The sequence below is a fragment of the Oryctolagus cuniculus genome, chromosome 11 (assembly GCF_051225735.1).
Source record: "Oryctolagus cuniculus isolate XC-2025 breed Fujian yellow rabbit chromosome 11, ASM5122573v1, whole genome shotgun sequence".
Classification (NCBI taxonomy): Eukaryota; Metazoa; Chordata; class Mammalia; order Lagomorpha; family Leporidae; genus Oryctolagus; species Oryctolagus cuniculus.
Window position 1 is genome coordinate 116197384 of NC_142877.1, and position 17323 is coordinate 116214706.

The following is a 17323-nucleotide window of genomic DNA, read 5'->3' on the forward strand; positions in this document are numbered from 1 at the left end:
GTTTCTTCCAGGTCTCCCATGTGGGTGCAGGGGCCCAAGCACTTGTGTCGTCTTCCACTGCTTTCCCAGGCACATTAGCAGCGAAGTGGATCAGAAGTGGAGCAGCCAGGACTCGAACGGGCACCCATATGGGATGCCAGCGCTGCAGGCGATGGTGTAACTCACTATGCCACAGTGCTGGCCCTGAAAAGAACTATTTTAAAAACAAATACTGAGGCCAGTGCTGTGGCTCAGCGGGTTAACGCCCTGGCCTGAAGTGCCAGCATCCCATGTGGGTGCCAGTTCTAGTCCTGGCTGCTTCTCTTCGATCCAGCTCTGTGCTATGGCCTGGGATAGCAGTGGAAGATGGCCCAAGTGCTTGGGCCCTGCACCTGTGTGGGAGACCTGGAAGAAGCTCCTGGCTCCTGGCTTCAGATTGGCGCAGCTCCGGCTGTTGCGGCCATCTGGGGAGTGAACCAGCGGATGGAAGACCTCTATCTCTACCTCTCTCTGTAGCTCTGACTTTCAAATAAATAAAATAAATCTTTAAAAAAAAAAAAAAACAAATACAAATGGTCCTTAGTTGAACCAAAGTCAAATTAGGAAGACTTACATTTAAAAATAAAAGGAATTTGCAGTGTCATCCCTTTTATTGGCAACTTTTTAGTACCTTCACTGGGTGACTTCTAAATAAAAATGTCTTTCAGTGACAAAGCCAGGTGAGGCGGTGCCTGAGTTGTGTTCACTTCTGCAAGCCCTGAGCCAAAAAACCTCCGGCGTTCCAATGATTAATGGAGGCCTGGGGACATAAATAAAAGTGACAAAAAGATTGAAACAGTTGTGACCACGTGGTCCTCTGCTCTGCACTTTGCCCAAGTGAGAATTAAGTAGCAGCCCCGGGCAGATGGTGAGGGGAGGACGGGCCGCCGAGCGTCTTGGCAGTGGTGAACGGGAGGGAAGAAAAGGAAGGAGCATGCGGAGGCACCGTGGGCCCTGGGGAGACAGTTCAGGGGAAATCATGTGCATAGGAAATGGGAAGTGAAAAAAAACACCCGAAGGTGTGTAAGATGTCTGTCCGTCCATCTGTCCCCTCACTGTGCTTCCCGCCACCCAGCCGTGATTGCTGACCCTGGGTGAGTATGTTCAAGGCTTCAGTGCACGTCTGGGTCCTGCCACGGGGTTCCGGTGTGGGGTAGACGGTTGTCAGTGCTTCAGGAAGCGGTGAGGACAGAATGAGGAACCGGCGAGCAACGCACGGGGCTCGAAGCAGAGTGGGGCGGGAGGTGACAGCTCCCCGCGGGCGGCGGGTGCTCTCTGTCTCTGGTGCTTTGGCCGCGTGCTTTCAGGGTGTCAGGAGACCCAAACACAGAAGCGTTTTAGATGCACTATTTGGTATGAGGCTCGTGGTTAAGTTCCCGATGCTTCAAGGATAGAGACAGGATTGGAAAAAGCGGGATAGGTTCCAGGGATGGTTGAAGGAAGGGCAGGAAAAGCCCAGCACTGGTGGTTGGGGTGGGCGCGGAGGGGGCAGCATCCGCACCTGATGAGCTGAGTGTGATCGCCTTACAGCGTGGGTCAGCTGGGTTTACCGCCGTCTTTGTCTCTGACCCGGAAGGAACGGGCTTGCAAGGAGCAGGTCCGGGAGACTCGCTGCTGTCAACGTCTTGGCTGACGGACAGCCCCCCAGGGAGGTCTGGGGTGCGAGGCCGGTCGGTGATTATCCAGAGCTGGGGGCCGGACGTCTGTTATTTTCTGGAACCCACAGAGCCAAGAGCAGACTCGCCCTCCATTTCCCCTCTGTAAAACATGACTACTGATGGTAACAATGAAGGCTGTGGGCAGTGGGTTAGACCACCGCTGGGGATGCCCACGTCCCGTACAGCAGCACTTCCACCCATCCTCCTGCTGATGCACCTGGGAAAGCAGCGGACGATGGCTCAGGTGCCTGGGCCCCTGCTCCCAGGCAGGAGACCCAGATGGAGTTCCTGGCTCCTGGCTGTTGGGACCATCCGGGGGGCAAACCAATGAATGGAGCAACCCAGTGTTCTTTCTCTGTCACTCTGCCTTTCAAGGAAATGTTTAAAAGTGACAGCAACAACAATAATCAGCATTGCAGGGGTGACCATTTGCTAAGCCCTGAGCATATGCTGGGCTGTATCCGTCAGTCGTAACTTACTTTCAGCCAGTTTGTGTTTCTAGACACTGGGGTGGGGGACTTGCCGGGGGTGGGGGTGGGGATTCCCTCTGTGTTGGCCCTGGTGCTTCCTGCTTAAAGACAGCGAACAGCAGGGTGCAGAAGTCAAGTCAGGGTCCTGTCCCTCTGCCCCCTTCCTCCTGACTGCCCCTTGATCCATCTCTCGCTCTCGCTCTCCTATCAGGGGAGGGGAGGTTGAAGAGACTGGAGAAGAGGATGGCATTGGTGGATCCTAGAAAACCAAACTGCAAAACACTTCAGAGAAAGAGGCCAGCACCTGTCCCAGCACTCTCCACCCCCATGGGCTCCCCTGGGGTGGGGGTCATCATCTGAATTCCTGCTGGGGAGACTGAGGCACGGCCCTGTTACGTTAGGGTTCCCCCTTCTTCCAAGTCAGCCACAGGACCTGAGGCTCAGAGCGGCTCTGGTCTCTCAGCCCAGGTCCTCTTTACCTTGCCTGGTGTGGCAAGTTAGCAAAAAAATGGGCGTACCCATTGTGCTTAGATAGGACGATTCTTTTCTTATAAAAAGCCTGTGCAGAGAGGAGACTGTGCGCCGGTCCTTAACAGGAAGAATTCGGATGATGCGAAGGAGCCTGGTGTACACGAGAGTGAGGGATCAAACGGCAGAAGCAGGAGCAACCGCCGGCCGCTGTCCCGCGCAGTCCCTGGGCTGCGAGGCCGGGGAGGAATGGGGGAGGCTTCTGCCTTGTCCGCCCCGTCTCCCACTCCCTCCCCCTCCTCCTAGTCCAAAACTTAAGCAGGAGAAAAGGAGTTAATTAAAAATGAGAAAAGCGTCGTGGAGACCAGTGACATCCCCCTAACCCACAGGGACGGCAGGGGCCCGCCGCACGGCGCCTTGATTGAATAAGGACACCAGGGATTCCGGGGCCTCCAGCCGGGTGGAGTTTGCAAGTCTTATATTTATGTGGCTTCCAAACTCGAAAACCAAGTGCCTTCTCATGGGGGTGGTGGCTCCCACTTGGAAACAGGAAGAAATCGTGAGGCACGGCCAAGGGGCCCAGGAGAGGCTGGGGATCCCAGGTTGGACTGAAATCCTAAGGTGCTGGCAGAGGGCCTCGGCAGGGCATGGCAGAGAGAGGCCTTAGAAGGTGAGGGCCTTGCTGTGGTGGTGGCGGGCTGAGCCTGGGCCCTTCCGGGCTGGGGGACAGCACGGCGCACCTCCACTGCTGCCCACGGCCCAGTGTCTCCCTCGAGGGGCAGCTGCCCATCAGGGACCCGTCAGCTGAGGCAGCTCAGTTGGTGGAAAGGGAAGCGGCGAGAGGATGGATTGTTACCTGGGGAACACACCTGCGCCCAGGACCGGAATGGATGGGGGCGGGGCAGTGCCCTGGCAGCCGCTATTCATGAGCCGCTTCCTTGTGGGCTCTGAGACTGGATGGCCAGCAGCGGCCGAAGGGTCGTTGTTCTCAGCCGCGCTGGGCTGGCCCCCTCTGGGTCTACATGCCCACTCCCGCAGGTCGTGCTGGGGGACGATGCTTTCCTGGGGCTGGGGAGGGGGGAGGTAATGAGTCAGCTGGGAGCAGGAGAAAGAAAAGAATGTCCCGCATGGGCAAAGGCACGGAAGCAGAGGTCTTCAGCCGCCGGCCAGGGTGCGTTTTGCTTGTCTTTAAAGCTTGCGTACTTGCAGTAAGGCCTGGGGTGTTTCTCTCCCCCTGGGGGAAGCACCTGTCACTTTGAGAAGGCTGATCCTGACCCCACTGCTCCTGCATCTCTGTCTTGGGAATCCAGACAAGCACAGGAGGTTGGGGCTGTAAATCCCCTAAAGCAGGAGACCCTGATGTCCAACCCCAAATCCACGGCCGCCTGCGAGCTTGCCCTGGGGAAGCCGGGGACCCGGTGACCCCGCATGAGTTGGTCATATCTGCCGCGACTCCAGGGCCCACTGGACGCCCTGAGTCTGGCCGTAGAACCCGGTCTCCAGAAAAACCAGTAGCCAGATCTTACCAGAAAAGGATTTGAGGCCCCCCCCCTCCTTTCTAAGATTTATTTATTTGAAAGGCAGAGTGACAGGAAGAGAGAGAAAGATCTTCCATCCATTGGTTCACTCCCCAAATGGCCGGAACAGCCGAGGCTGAGTCAGGCCAAAGCCAGGAGCCTGGAGCTCCATCCGGGTCTCCCACACGGGTGGCAGGGTACCAGGCACTGGGCCATCATCTGCTTTCCCAGGCACATTAGCAGGGAGCTGGATTGGAAGGGAGCAGCCGGGATATGGGATATAGGATGCCGGTGTCACAGCTGCCTTAACCCCCTGCACCACAACACTGGCCCCTGAGGGTCTGTCCGTGTTTTAAGGACTCCATTGGATGAGTTGGAAGCAGTTCAAGAGCGGGCTCAGTGAAGAGATGTGGAAGCCTCGTTAGACATTCAGGGAGGAGGTCAGCATTCCCGGCACAGCGTGCTGCTTGGAAGAGACCTGTAGCCGGAGCTCATGCCAGTTTGGAAGGAAGAGAAAGCGCTGTGGCTTGAGAACCCAGCTGGGGAAGGCCACTCCCTGGCCTCTGCTTCCCTCCCCTCCTGCCTGCTTTCAGGAACGTTAAAGCAGGAGGCCATGGGCAAGATAGCAGACAGCTGTCTACCCCGGGCTTGGATTTTCAGGAAGGGCCACCTGTCTGTAGCTTTCCTCAGCTTCCTGTTCCTATGCCCAGTGCCCAGGAAGAGGTGAGAAGCCCACGTCAGGAAGGCCGCAGACACAGCTGCAAGGCTCAGATGAAAGAAAACCACACGGGAGGGGTTTCAACACGCGTTCGTTAACCTAGAATCGAGCAGGAGGGAGGGTGGTCCGCGGCAGGTACATGGGGGGGAGGGGTGGACGTAGGCCTAGCAGTTCAGTCCCTGGTTGGGATGCACACAGCCCACTTCCGGGGGTCTGGGTTCAATTTCTGGTTCTACCTCCTGACTCCAGCTTCCTGCCAATACAGACCTGGGAGGCACTGGGTTCCTGCCACCTACACGGGAGACCCGGATTGGGTTCCCTGCTCCTGGCCCCAGCCAGTTCTGTTCATTGCAGGCATCTGGGGAGTGGGCCACAGGCAGACAACTCCGTCTGTGTGTCTATCTCTTTCTCTCTACCTCTTGAATACATAAATAAATAATATTTTTAATTTTTAAAAAATATTTATTTATTTGAAAGGCACAGTTACAGAGAGAGGGAGAGAGAGAGAGATCTTCCATCCTCTGATTCACTCTCCAGATGACCAAAACCAGGAACCAGGAGGTTCATCCAAGTTTCCCACAGGGGTGGCAGGGGCCCAAGGACTTGGGCCATCTTCTGCTGCTTTTCCCAGGCCATTAGTAGGGAGCTGGGTTGGACGTGGAGCAGCCGGGACTGGAACCAGTGCCCGTGTGGGACGCTGGCGTCGCAGGCCACAGCTTTACTTGCTGTGCCACAGCACTGGGCCCTCGGGAGTTGTTTAAAGGAAGGAAAGGTGCATGTCGTGGCACGGCAGGTTAAGCCATGGCTTGCGACACCCACATTCCATATCGGAGCAGCAGCCGTGTCCTGGCACCTCCACTTCTGATCCGGCTTCCTGCTAGTGTATCTGGAAGTACAGCAGCTGATGGCCCGGGTACTGCGCCCCGGACACCCATGTGGGAGACCAGGATGGAGTTTGGACTCCTGGCTTTGGCCTGGCCCAGCTCTGGGGTTACAGGCATTTGGGGAGTGAACCTGAACCGGCGAATGGGAGATATCTCTCTGCCTGCCTGCTGCCTCTCTCTGTCTCTCTGTCTCTGTCTCTCTCTCTTTCTGGCTGTCTTTTCCTATATCTCTGTCTCTCTGCCTTTCAAATAAATCAAATCTTTTTAAAAATAAAAAGGAAGGAACCCTAGCAAATGCATAGAAGATGACCCTTGATCGCCTGCACTTCAAAGGTGTCAGAGTCTGAAATGTTGACACTGATGTGCCTTCAGCCTCACAGGAGACAATGTAGACATCACCAAAGCTGTCTGCAGAGAGATTACAGGGCTGCAGACAACTCACAAGATGGAGTGGCTGATTCGGGGTGCACCATTGCCCTCTATTGGATTAAATAAAGCAGACGCCTTTGTGTGGGCAGGCGCTGCAGGCGCTCTGGCTGAGGGTGCTGGGAAGTGGGGGATTAGGCAATGCTGTGAGCGGGTAAGGGGTCCTGACGTGGATGGCCCCTTCCTCAGGAAATCAGTCACAGCTCTAGCTCTGAGGACAGCGCCTTTGTCGTGAATTCTTTTCCTCAACAAACATTTACTGAGTGCCTGCTGAGTGCTGGTGAAGTGTCAGAGGAACCTAAGAACAGGCAGCGCCAGCTATTCACTGAACACCTGCCACGGGCCCGGGGGGGCTGCACCAGCCCGCACCAGCCCGCAGCAGCTCACAGAGCACCTGCGGTTGCCCCCATCTCGTGGGTGAGGAAACAGGACACTCAGGAAGTAGCTGGCACATTCTTTTTTTTTTTTTTTTTAAGATTTACTTATTTATTTGAAAGGCAGAGTTACACAGAGATAGGGAGAGGCAGAAAGAGAGAGGTCTTCCATCCGATGGTTCACTCCCCAAATGGCCGCAATGGCCAGAGCTCTGCTGATCCAAAGCCAGGAGCCAGGAGCTTCTTCTGGGTCTCCCACATGGGTGCAGGGGCCCAAGGACTTGGGCCATCTTCTACTGCTTTCCCAGGGCCACAGCAGAGAGCTGGACAGGAAGTGGAGCAGCCGAGTCTCGAACTGGTGCCCAAATGGGATGCCGGCGCTTCAGGCCAGGGCATTAACCCACTGTGCCACAGCGCTGGCCCTAGCTGGCACATTCTAGTTCAAATCCAGGCCCATCTAGTGCCAAACCCACACTCGGTCCACCAGGCTGCACCCCTTCCCCTCAAGCAGTTTATGAACAACTGTGGAGACAGGAAATGAACGTGAACCCTTACAGCAAAACTGCGCCAGGAGGCCAAATCCAGCTCATCCCATGTTTGTTTGGCCTTGAGCTAACGTGGCTCTCTTTTAAGTGGTTGAAAAATTGTCTCAAATAATAATACTTTGTGACATGTAAAAAGTAGCATCCTAACTGGCTCCGGTACAGGGTGCAGCCTCCTAACTGGCCTCTGAGCTACCAGGCCAAATGCCTGCCCCTGAAATTAGAATTTCAATGTATAGGAATAATTTCATTTATTTATTTTTAAAGATTCATTGATTTGAGAGGCAGAGTTACAGACAGAGAGAGGGAGAGACGGAGAAAAGTCTTCCACCGCTAGTTCACTCCCCAGATGGCCACAACGGCCAGAGCTGGGCTGATCTGAAGCCAGGAGCCAGGGGCCCAAGCACTTGGCCATCTTCCACTGCTTTCCCAGGCTGCTAGCTTAGAGCTGGATCAGAAGTGGGACATCCAGGGCTAGAACTGGTCTCCATATGGGATTCTGGCGCTGGAGGCAGGGGCTTAACCTATTATACCACAGCGCCAGCCCCACAAATAAAGTTTTATTGAAGCACGACCGTGCTCATTCGTTTCCCGTCACCGAAGGCTGTCTTAGCACAGTGGAGCAGTTGTGGCTGAGGCTGTATGGGTCACACAGCCAAAACTACTCTCTGGCTCTTTACAGGAAAGAACTGGCAACCCTTGGTCTATACCCCAGCATGGAATGTTCTAGATCAGTAAGAGAGGCATTTTTTTAAAGTGCTTTGAGAGTCAGGAAGAGAGGGTTTGGCCCACAGGGTGCAGAGCTGGAGAGGATACACAGGTGCAGTCTGTTTTAGTACACAATGCCTGAAAACCCAGACTTTTAAAGAGAGAAATTAAAAAGTAGCTATTTGCATAACAAATTTCCCTTTTGGTTTTCTAAAGGATTCACCACAGGGTTCCTTTACAGAGTGAGCCTCCATAAAACACGCTAAAATTATTCCATTTACAAATGCTCTATTCATCACCACTTTTCAAGAACTACCTATTGTGTACAGTGGGGCTGAGCTGTAACCTGCTGCTGGCAGAGCGAGGCTTCCTTCTCTGAGAGTCACCGAGCTGACCTTGTCGCCCGTGGCGGGAGGACTGGCCCTCCTTCATTGTCTCCAGGAGACGGGGCTTTGCCTCAGCCAGCCTGGACAGCTGGTAGAATTGCACATTTTTCGCTGAGCTCCGCTTGGTCGTCCTGCCTTGCATGCTCCTCACTACTGCATCTCATGCAGGAGGCAAACTCATAAAAATTGTTTCGGCCTGAGAAATATGCAACAAACAATACTTAGGGAAAAAAGCGATGCTTTTCTCTTTTAATTCCGAGACATTATGTTATCCGAATTACAATCGAACTGGGGGAAGAATTCACAGGGGAGCCCTCGCCAGCAGTCCCGAGTCCTGCGCCTGAATCTTTGCCTAGCTTTGTGGTGTTATGCAATTGCTCTTTTTAAGAGATACACAAAATGGAAACCTTGGCTATTCATAGCCAGCGTGAGGAGGAGCTGAAATTGTTCGAGAAGTTTCTTGCCCGGTTGCATTTCGATGGTAAGGATGCATTTCTGAATAAATCCTCTGCATCTGTTTTCCGAGGGAGGTTATTTTAGAGCCCTGGCTGTGGCTTCTGTTGTCGCCCTCGGCGGTGCCTGGGTTTCGGAAGCAGGCAGCCATTCCTGGCCTGCAGCCTGGATGGCTCGCAGGTCAGCGCCTGTGGAGACGCAGGGGCAGGGCGCTCATGCTCCGTGGCCCTGGAGGCGGCTAAGGGACCCTGTGTGCCACTCCATCGGGGAGACACGAGAGGACGCAGAGGGCCACTGAGAAGAGAGCTGGCATTAATGGGACCGCACTCCACCCTCGCCCCACCCCAGCCTGCTGCGAGTTCCCCACTGCAGGCCACGGGTGGCTCTGGCATGTCTCAAGCCCAGCTCTGCAGGGAGAGCACATTCGATCCATCTGTGAGGTTCCCTGAACAGGGGTCTCTCTCCCTCCCCCACCCCCGGAGAGCATTCCAAACAGCAGGCGGAAAGCTCCTGCACCCTTGAATTCAGGTTACTGCACCCTCTCCCTCTCCCTCTCCCTCTCTCTCTCTCTCTCTCTCTCTGCTGTTGCTACCCGGATTTTGTCTCCGGAATGTCTTTCTGTGGCTCCCCAGACGCAGCCTGTAGCGGCGGCAGCTACAGATGATAACACAAATCGATACCTGCTGAAGACACCGTATTAGTTGGCTCTTCTTGTTCCCCTGTTTAAACTTCCCAGAATTAACACTGATGGCTGCAGAGGAGTGGGGTACACATTCCCGTGCATTTTTACGACCCAACAGAAGGTGACCCCTGGGGGCGGCACTTGCGCTCTCTGTTGACAGCGGTGCTTCTGGGGAGATCTGAGAGCCTGTGATTGGAACAAAAGCAGCGCCGCCCGCCCACCCGTGCACCCTGCCCGAGTCTCTCCCTCCCAGCAAACAGCAGCTGACCGCACTGTATTTCACAAATGGAAATGGAAGCAAACACTTTTTTTTTAAAGCGCTTTCATGAAGTGTGGGCCTGTTTAATTGGGTTTTTTGAGCCAGGATTAATATTATAAGCCAGGGAGCTCTGTGATGTGCCTGTGTCGCTGACTTTGCCACTCACTGCCTGCTTCCTGGGGGGAGGCAGAGAAAATTGCCACGGTTCAAGAAGCAATTGCGCTGGTGCCTGGGTCTTCTCACCCGGTGGCTGACAGCCAGCCTGGCCCAGGCGCCCAGCACTGAGCGAGTGAGGTGTGCTCTCGGGAAGGTCTTCCGGGGCTCAAGGTCACATCCAGCATGTGCCTTCGATGTTTTTCTCTCTGATTTATGTGCCTCTCTAATATGTTTAGCATTTGCCACTCTTTCATCTCCCTGCGGCTTATTAAGGTCAATTTGCATAGAAATGGGACCATGGTTTCCAGGACCATTCACCTGACACTTGACCCCTGGAAGTGACCCAGGTGTCTACTGTTGACCCCGGGAGGGTAACGCGGAGGAGCCAGGTCTCCCTGCAAGCCAGAAGCAAGGCCTTCATTAAAGGCAGCTTTTCATGCAGACGTAATGAGGTAAATCAAATCGGCAAAGGCATCGAGGGGCAGTGAGCGGAGCGGGCGCGTCCTGGGTCACAGAAGTTCTGATTTGCCTTGGGCAGGCAGGTCCTAAAGACGTGGTGCCCTGGAATACGCAGGGTGCTTCAGGAAGTTCACGGAAAACAGAGTTAACAGATAAGCTGATTTTGGTGCCAAAAAAAACCACTGAAATCTACGCATAGGGTTTTTTTAATCACATGCATTTTTCACGAGGTTTTTGAAGACCCCTTGCTATGAGTGTTTGTGCCGTTGTTTGGAAGTAAGTTTTGGCTGGCGATAAAGCTCAGAAGGTTAGCCAGAACCTTTTACTTTGGCTCCCGAGCTATTTTTTGCTTCGGATTAATAATATTCATCTCTACAAATTACCCTTGGAAGACGAAGCCAATGTGGAAAATCCGAGAAACGAGCCCTCGCTATCAGCCCGCGGCAGTTGCTCGCAGCCTCTGATCTCCCGGCAGCCGGCCACCTGCAGCCACAGCCTTCTTTACCCAGAGCTTGTCTGCTCAGGCAGAAGTCCCGCTGCTCGTCCCTGGCCAGGGGAAGGCCATCAGGTTTGAGGGTTACTTATTAACTGGAGCAAAAGAACTCGAGACTTAGGGACATTTTGAAGCAGATAAAATGCCCACCAAGAGCTTTCCAGACAGTGCCCTGACAGTAAGCTGCCTTAGCAGTCAGAGGACTGGCCGGTCCAGGAGAGGAAGCAGCAGATTCAAAGTTCACAGCGGGTGAGAGACCCGGGAGAAAAGCGTGCTCCTGGGCAGGCTGCCCTTTCTGGGGAAAAAACTCATCCCTTAAATTACGTTAAAACATAAATATCTCTTAGCTTTATCCTGTAAGAGAGTACTTCAAAGAGTTAATGGGATGGAAAGGTAAGCCTGCCTGGTACAAAAACTTCAAAACCATGCGGAGGTTTTTCGTTACACACGTTTCCCATGAACATTTTGAACTTCGCACCTGTCAGGAGGTTTCCTGTCGCAGCCTTGCTTGCTGAATATTACTGATGGGACAAGGACACAAGCCTTGGGTCCTGTATCGTTCCCACCCCACCCCTGCATTCTCCCCCAGGTTCAGAAGCCAGTGGGCCGGACCTAAGAACCAGGATGGAGAGCTCACCTCCACCTACTGCCCCATCCCCACCCTAGCCCACCTACGTACAAAAGGGCCCGGCCTGCTGGGGTCGCAGCCTCTGCCACGTGTGCCATCTGTGAGCATGGCGGCAGGTGGTCGACCTCTGCGAGTTTATTTTCTCTGAATAAATTCGGTCCGGCCGCGAGTTCGTATTCTGTCTCCTCTCTGTCCTGCACCTCTTTCCCCTACACGTTGGGGCCCTGTTAGAGGAGGCACCAACCTCGCCTCTTTCCTAACATTTTATGGAGGAGCAGACTGAGACTCCAAAGGCTGAATTGCCTGCCCAGGCTCACACGGCTACTTATCAACCACACGAGGCTTCAAGCCCACTGTTTCAGTGTCGTGCCCTTGGCCTCCCAGGAAACATCAGCGTTTCGACTCCTTGTCCTGTGCAGGGGACTCATCTTTACCCAGGCCCTCGTGCACTATGCACAGAGGCCAGCATTTTAACTGGATTCAGAAATACATTAAAATGACATTTCCAAAATGCACTCGATTTATACTAAGAATACGGTGTCACCTGGCCAAGAGTCTGCCCACTCCAAGACCAAAATGTTTTCTGCTCTCACACCAGGCGCTCGCTGGTCAGCTTGCTGTCCCTTAAACGATTCAGATGTAAAAGAGAAAATGGCATCTGTCTAATTAACACTGCCCGGTTAAATATAGCTGCCCGGAGACTGTGTTTACAGAGCAGGCTCCAGCCCCGGGGGCCTCTGGTGGCAGATGACAGCAAGCTTCCCTGCTTATCAGCTGGAAACAGAGACACCTCAGACGCGGTGACAGGCCCGGACAGGCCGAGGGAGCTGGGAGGAGAGGGGCAAGGCCGATGCAGGCCTGCGCTCCCTGCCGCTGGCAGCTGGGGACACAGAATGATCTGGGGATCAGGTCCTCCAGCTGCCCCCGCCAGCACAAGCCCTCACCGCACGCCTGAGTCTTGCCCCCGGCCTGGGAACCCGTTGGCTCGCTCTCCTGCCAGCCGCTGAGACAGCCAGGCGGCGCCATCTGCTCGGGGACCCTTCCCCTGGCAGAGAGGCAACATGACCTTGCGGTTTCTCTTCCAGCCTCACGTCACAACATGGAAGCTGTCGCCAAGTTCGACTTCACCGCCTCGGGTGAGGATGAACTGAGCTTTCACACGGGAGACGTTCTCAAGGTGGGTGATGCGGGGCCACCGCGGGGCAGCGGGGAGTTCCAGCTCCCCGAGTCTGGGCACCACCGGGGCAGCCTGGCAGTCCAGGCCTTGGCCTCTGAAGAACTGCGGTTCTAAGGGAGGAGTTCACCTCCACCCCAGGGTCCGTGCCATGCACAGGCATCGCAGTGGAGGGAGCGCAAGTGCTGTCCTCGTCCCGAGATGCTTGTGATCTGGGGGGAGCCCTCCTCCCAGGGCTGGTCACACGTGGTTTTGGCTGCGTGCTGAGGGGTGGGGGATGGTGTGTTGTGGCGGTGGGGAGCCAGGGAGTCCACCCTGAAAGGTGAGGGCTCTGGGAACGCCACACTAGGCGAGTCTGCAGCTGCAGCCCCGAGGCCTACAAGCCAGAGCTGAGTGCGGGGTCAGCACAAGGAGCCTTCCAGCGTTTGTGGGAAACGTGTGCGTGAATTTCAAAAATGTTTGCGCCAAAATAAGCTAGTCATTTAGTTCCATTGTTCATGAACGTTTTAACGTCCCCTTTTATGTGGAATGTGGGAGAAGCGGCTGTGGGTGGGGTGGGGGAGTGGAGAGCGTGGCACCACAAAGGTCAGATGCACTTGGCCTCACTCAGGGCTTCTGAAAACTTGTCTGTGGCCCACACTGAGCCTGCAGTGGCCATACTGCGCCCAAGTGGCCTGGGACGTGGGCCACATTTCAGGCCCCGCACACGCAGGGCTCTGCCTCATGGGTCTGTGTCACTAAAGAGCACAGGCCCTGGAAGAGGCCACTTGGAAGTACGTGTGGTGCCGGCACCTGTGGCCTGGCCTCCGAGCGCCCACTGCCCCAGCAGCCCAGGTGAGCAGAGGCCACCACTGTCTCGCCACGGAGAAGTACACCTGCTGTCCAAAGACCTTGTCGGCGTGTGGGTGGGCGGCTCGGGAAGCATCGTGGGGCCAGCCCAGGCAGTGTGGCTTCTTCGGGGGTTTTAACACCCCAGGGGGCAGCCTTCTCGCGGCTCCGGCCTGTGAGGTCTGCACGCGTGGCTGTCAGCAGGAGCTCAGGATCTCGGCTGAGCTCTGCTCCAGGAAAAGACGTCCTTCTCTTCTCTGTGACCTTACCAAGGTCATGAGGCCTTGGGACCCTGATGAGCCCGGGGACCAACTCCCACCCGCACCTCCCACTGCAAACGGAACTTCCTCTCTTGCCGAAGTTTCCCCTTTCCCAGAAAAGTGAAGGGGGGGAGGGGGCTTCCTTCAACTCTGCTCCCAGGTCCAGCTCCTCATGGCTTTGCTTTGTTGCTGATACGGGGAGGAAGTCCCTTCCCTGGGCTCGCCTCCCGCCTCCCATTCCTGCCTCCACCCTCTGGAATCTGCCTTGTACACCACACACTCTCAGTGCTCTCCTTAAAAGGAACTATGACACCCCCGCCCCCATGGCCTGCAGTGACACCCCGTGCCCTCTTCCTGCAGGGTCACCCCTCATTCCTGAGGTCTCCTCCCCCCTCCCCTGGGGTGCCCTTGATGAAGACCCTACCCTGCCTGAGGTCTCTTCCCCCCTCCCCTGGGGTGCCCTTGATGAAGACCCCACCCTGCCTGAGGTCTCTCCCCCCTCCCCTGGGGTGCCCTTGATGAAGACCCCACCCTGTCTGAGTCTCCTCCCCCCTCTACCCTGGGAGGTGCCCTTGATGAAGACCCCGCCCTGCCTGAGGTCTCTCCCCCCTCCCCTGGGGTGCCCTTGATGAAGACCCCGCCCTGCCTGAGGTCTCTCCCCCCTCCCCTGGGGTGCCCTTGATGAAGACCCCACCCTGCCTGAGGTCTCCTCCCCCCTCCCCTGGGGTGCCCTTGATGAAGACCCCACCCTGCCTGAGGTCTCTCCCCCCTCCCCTGGGGTGCCCTTGATGAAGACCCCGCCCTGTCTGAGTCTCCTCCCCCCTCTACCCTGGGAGGTGCCTTTGATGAAGACCCCGCCCTGCCTGAGGTCTCTCCCCCCTCCCCTGGGGTGCCCTTGATGAAGACCCCGCCCTGCCTGAGGTCTCTCCCCCCTCCCCTGGGGTGCCCTTGATGAAGACCCCGCCCTGCCTGAGGTCTCTCCCCCCTCCCCTGGGGTGCCCTTGATGAAGACCCTGCCCTTGGCCCCTGCTCTTCCCCTCCCCTGAGCCACCTCGCCCACTTCTCTGCCTTCAGCTCCCTTCAAGCCTAAGCTCTGCAAGCCCGGGCCCGTGCTCTAACTCTGACCTCTCTATTGGACCCCTGACCCACACTGCCCGTTGTCTGCTCGTGCCACTCTGTACACTCCAGCCCCGAACTCAAGACGTCCAGAATCACTCAGGCCCCTCCCCCGCCACCCCCGAATGACTCGCCTGTCCGTGTGCTGAGCATCGGCGGAGGCCAGGCACCAAGCCAGCAGCCTCAGCCCCCACCAGTTCCTCCCTTGCCAAATCCTGCTGATCAGTCGCCAACGCATGTCCAGCCAGCACCGGATCATCTGCTCAGCAAACCTGCGAGGTGGGCACGGCCCTTTCCTCCATGTTTTAAATGTGAAATGGAAGCTAAGGCGCTAAACCAGGGTCCCAGGGCACAGAGCTGGAAGGCGGCTGCGCGGGGCCTGGAGGGAGCTCTGTGTGACTCCTAGGCCTTGCACTGTGCCCGGGTATTTGCCTGCTGTGTTCTCCCAGGCAAGTGCCTGCTCTATAGAAAGACGTGCGATGCAGGGGAAGGAGTGGAGTCACACGGGTCTGGGTCTGAACCCCAGGTCTGGCCCCTGAGCGCCCGGGGCAGGAGGGTCTGGCTTGCAGGGCCGCGGCAGGGATCAGAGGTGATGGCCCTGGCCCAAGCAGATGCCCAGTCAGTGGCCATCACATTAGCAGCTTTATCTGCTCCTGCGGCCCCTGCCTGCTGGGATCCCGCTGCAGCCCGACTGACCGCGTGGCCTCCTGTCTCTGCCTCCGATCATTCTACACATTGGTCCCAGGATTCTTCCGGGAGAGAGATCCGGTCAGATCATGTCCCTGCTCAGAGGCATTCACTGTTTCCCCATTACCAACTGACTGAAACCTGACCCAGCTGGCCCCAGCCTCCCATCCAGTCCCATCGTGCACTCAGGAGAATCTGCAGACACACGTGTGTACAAATGCCCATGTGTACGCACATGTGTACTGTGCACACTCCTGGGCGCACACAGGCGTCTTTGTGCTCACAGCGCGCGCAGGTCCCACAGTAGCACACACACCGTGCTGTCCAGCCTCTCCCCTGTGCTCAGACCACCCTTTCCCTGCACACTGTATGTGACCACCTCCGCCATGAAGCCCTCACCACCCCCCCCAGCTCTTCCACCACATCTCACCACATACCTCATCTCACGGCACGCACAAGCTGGCCTCACACAGTACTGACTTACAGGAACGCTGGGCCCTGCACATCCACCTCCCAGCGCGGCCCTGGCCTGGCGTGCTGGCTGCTGCACTCGCCACAGCTCTCAGGGTCTAGAACTGCAGCCGGCTGACCCCTGCTACTATCTGAGGAGAGCGTGCGCGTGAGCCCCCTGAGCGCAGAGCCCTGCCGAGCCCACCTTTGTATCTCCCAGCATCCAGCGCGAGTCGCAGACCCACAGGTGCACAGTGTGCGTCCCTTGAATTGCTGGACTGCATTGCTGCACACTCATTTAGAATTCCACCAGAAAGCCAACCCCTGCGCCTTTTCAAACTCTGGCCATTGCAGCTGTGGCAGTAAAGAGAAAAATGGAGTGGGCCTGCTGACCAAGCCCGGCGGAGTGTTCCCAGGTGGTGTTCAGTGCCCTGCTGTGGCTCTGCCCCTTCCTCCCAAGAGAGGAAGCACAGCCCAGGACCCTCGCGATTGGTCTCAAAGCCCACTTTCTGCTGCCCCAGCAACTCATTTCCAGCATGCTCTGTCTCTTGTGTGGCCTTCGGTGCCAAAAACTATAGAGAGGCACCCCCAAAAGTGTCTCCCCCCCCTCCCCTCCAGACCACGAGTTCCCTAGGGTAAAGGCCCCAGTTTGTCTCCACGTGTTCCCAGCACCCAAGTGCAAGAGCAGGTGCTCATTAGATGCTGACGGAAGGCAGACAGGGAACCGTGGCCCAGTGGTTTCACCACCATTCTTCTGTGAAAGTCAGGAATGAGATTTTTCACATGCACGCCAGCCCTCTGTAACTGCAGCTACACACGGCACTAGAATTGCATTTGCATTTGCCATTGGCGTTGACATCTGAAAGACGTCTGTTGACCCAGTCCCTTTGGATCTGCTTCTATACGATGTCCGACTTGACCCCGCTTCTTCCTGCTCAGACAGCCCCTCACAGCAGCAAGAGTTAATCCTATGTAATTAACTTCTTCTGTGCTTCGGACGTCTGTATGCCTCTAAGAGCTGTAATTCCATCCAATTTTGAAATTCTTCCAGCTCTGCTTTCGGTCTTTCTCACCCCACATCTAATGTATCCTCAGGTCACATAACCCAGAAAATCGTTCCCTTCAGGGACGCTCTAAGAATTGAGATACAGTAAACTCAAGGGGGAAACTTCAAGTGCTGTGGCTGGGCTCCCTGCTCAGGTTTGCACAGTGAGAGCAAAAGGCAGGGAGGGCGGCCCGGGCGACGGGGAGAAACGCGAACAGGAAGTGCGGGGCTCTGGGCCACAACGGCAGGAAGAACCCAACCGCCTGCCCTCAGATACTTTTCTTTGCAGAAAATGAGATTTAAAAAAAAAAAAACACACACTTGCCTTGCCTACATCATAAAAAGCCTGCACGTCCACTCCCTGGGAAACCTCATCCCAGGCAGACCGAGCTCCGGGTGGTGGAGAGAAATGGCAGCCTTGTGGGACAGTCTTTCCGATGCCAGGGGAGGCAGTTAGGAGGGTA

At 56.1% G+C, this 17323-nt stretch overlaps 1 protein-coding gene across 1 annotated transcript in view; it reads left to right on the forward strand.

Annotated features, from left to right (window-relative positions):
* The window catches only part of GRAP2 (GRB2 related adaptor protein 2), a 74882-nt gene that overhangs the window by 32750 nt on the left and 24809 nt on the right, over nucleotides 1-17323 (forward strand). The window contains exon 2 of the mRNA XM_051834071.3: nucleotides 12385-12476. Within this exon, the coding sequence (XP_051690031.1) occupies nucleotides 12399-12476 (78 nt within the window). The 5' untranslated portion in view covers nucleotides 12385-12398. The remainder of the gene's footprint in view (nucleotides 1-12384; nucleotides 12477-17323) is intronic.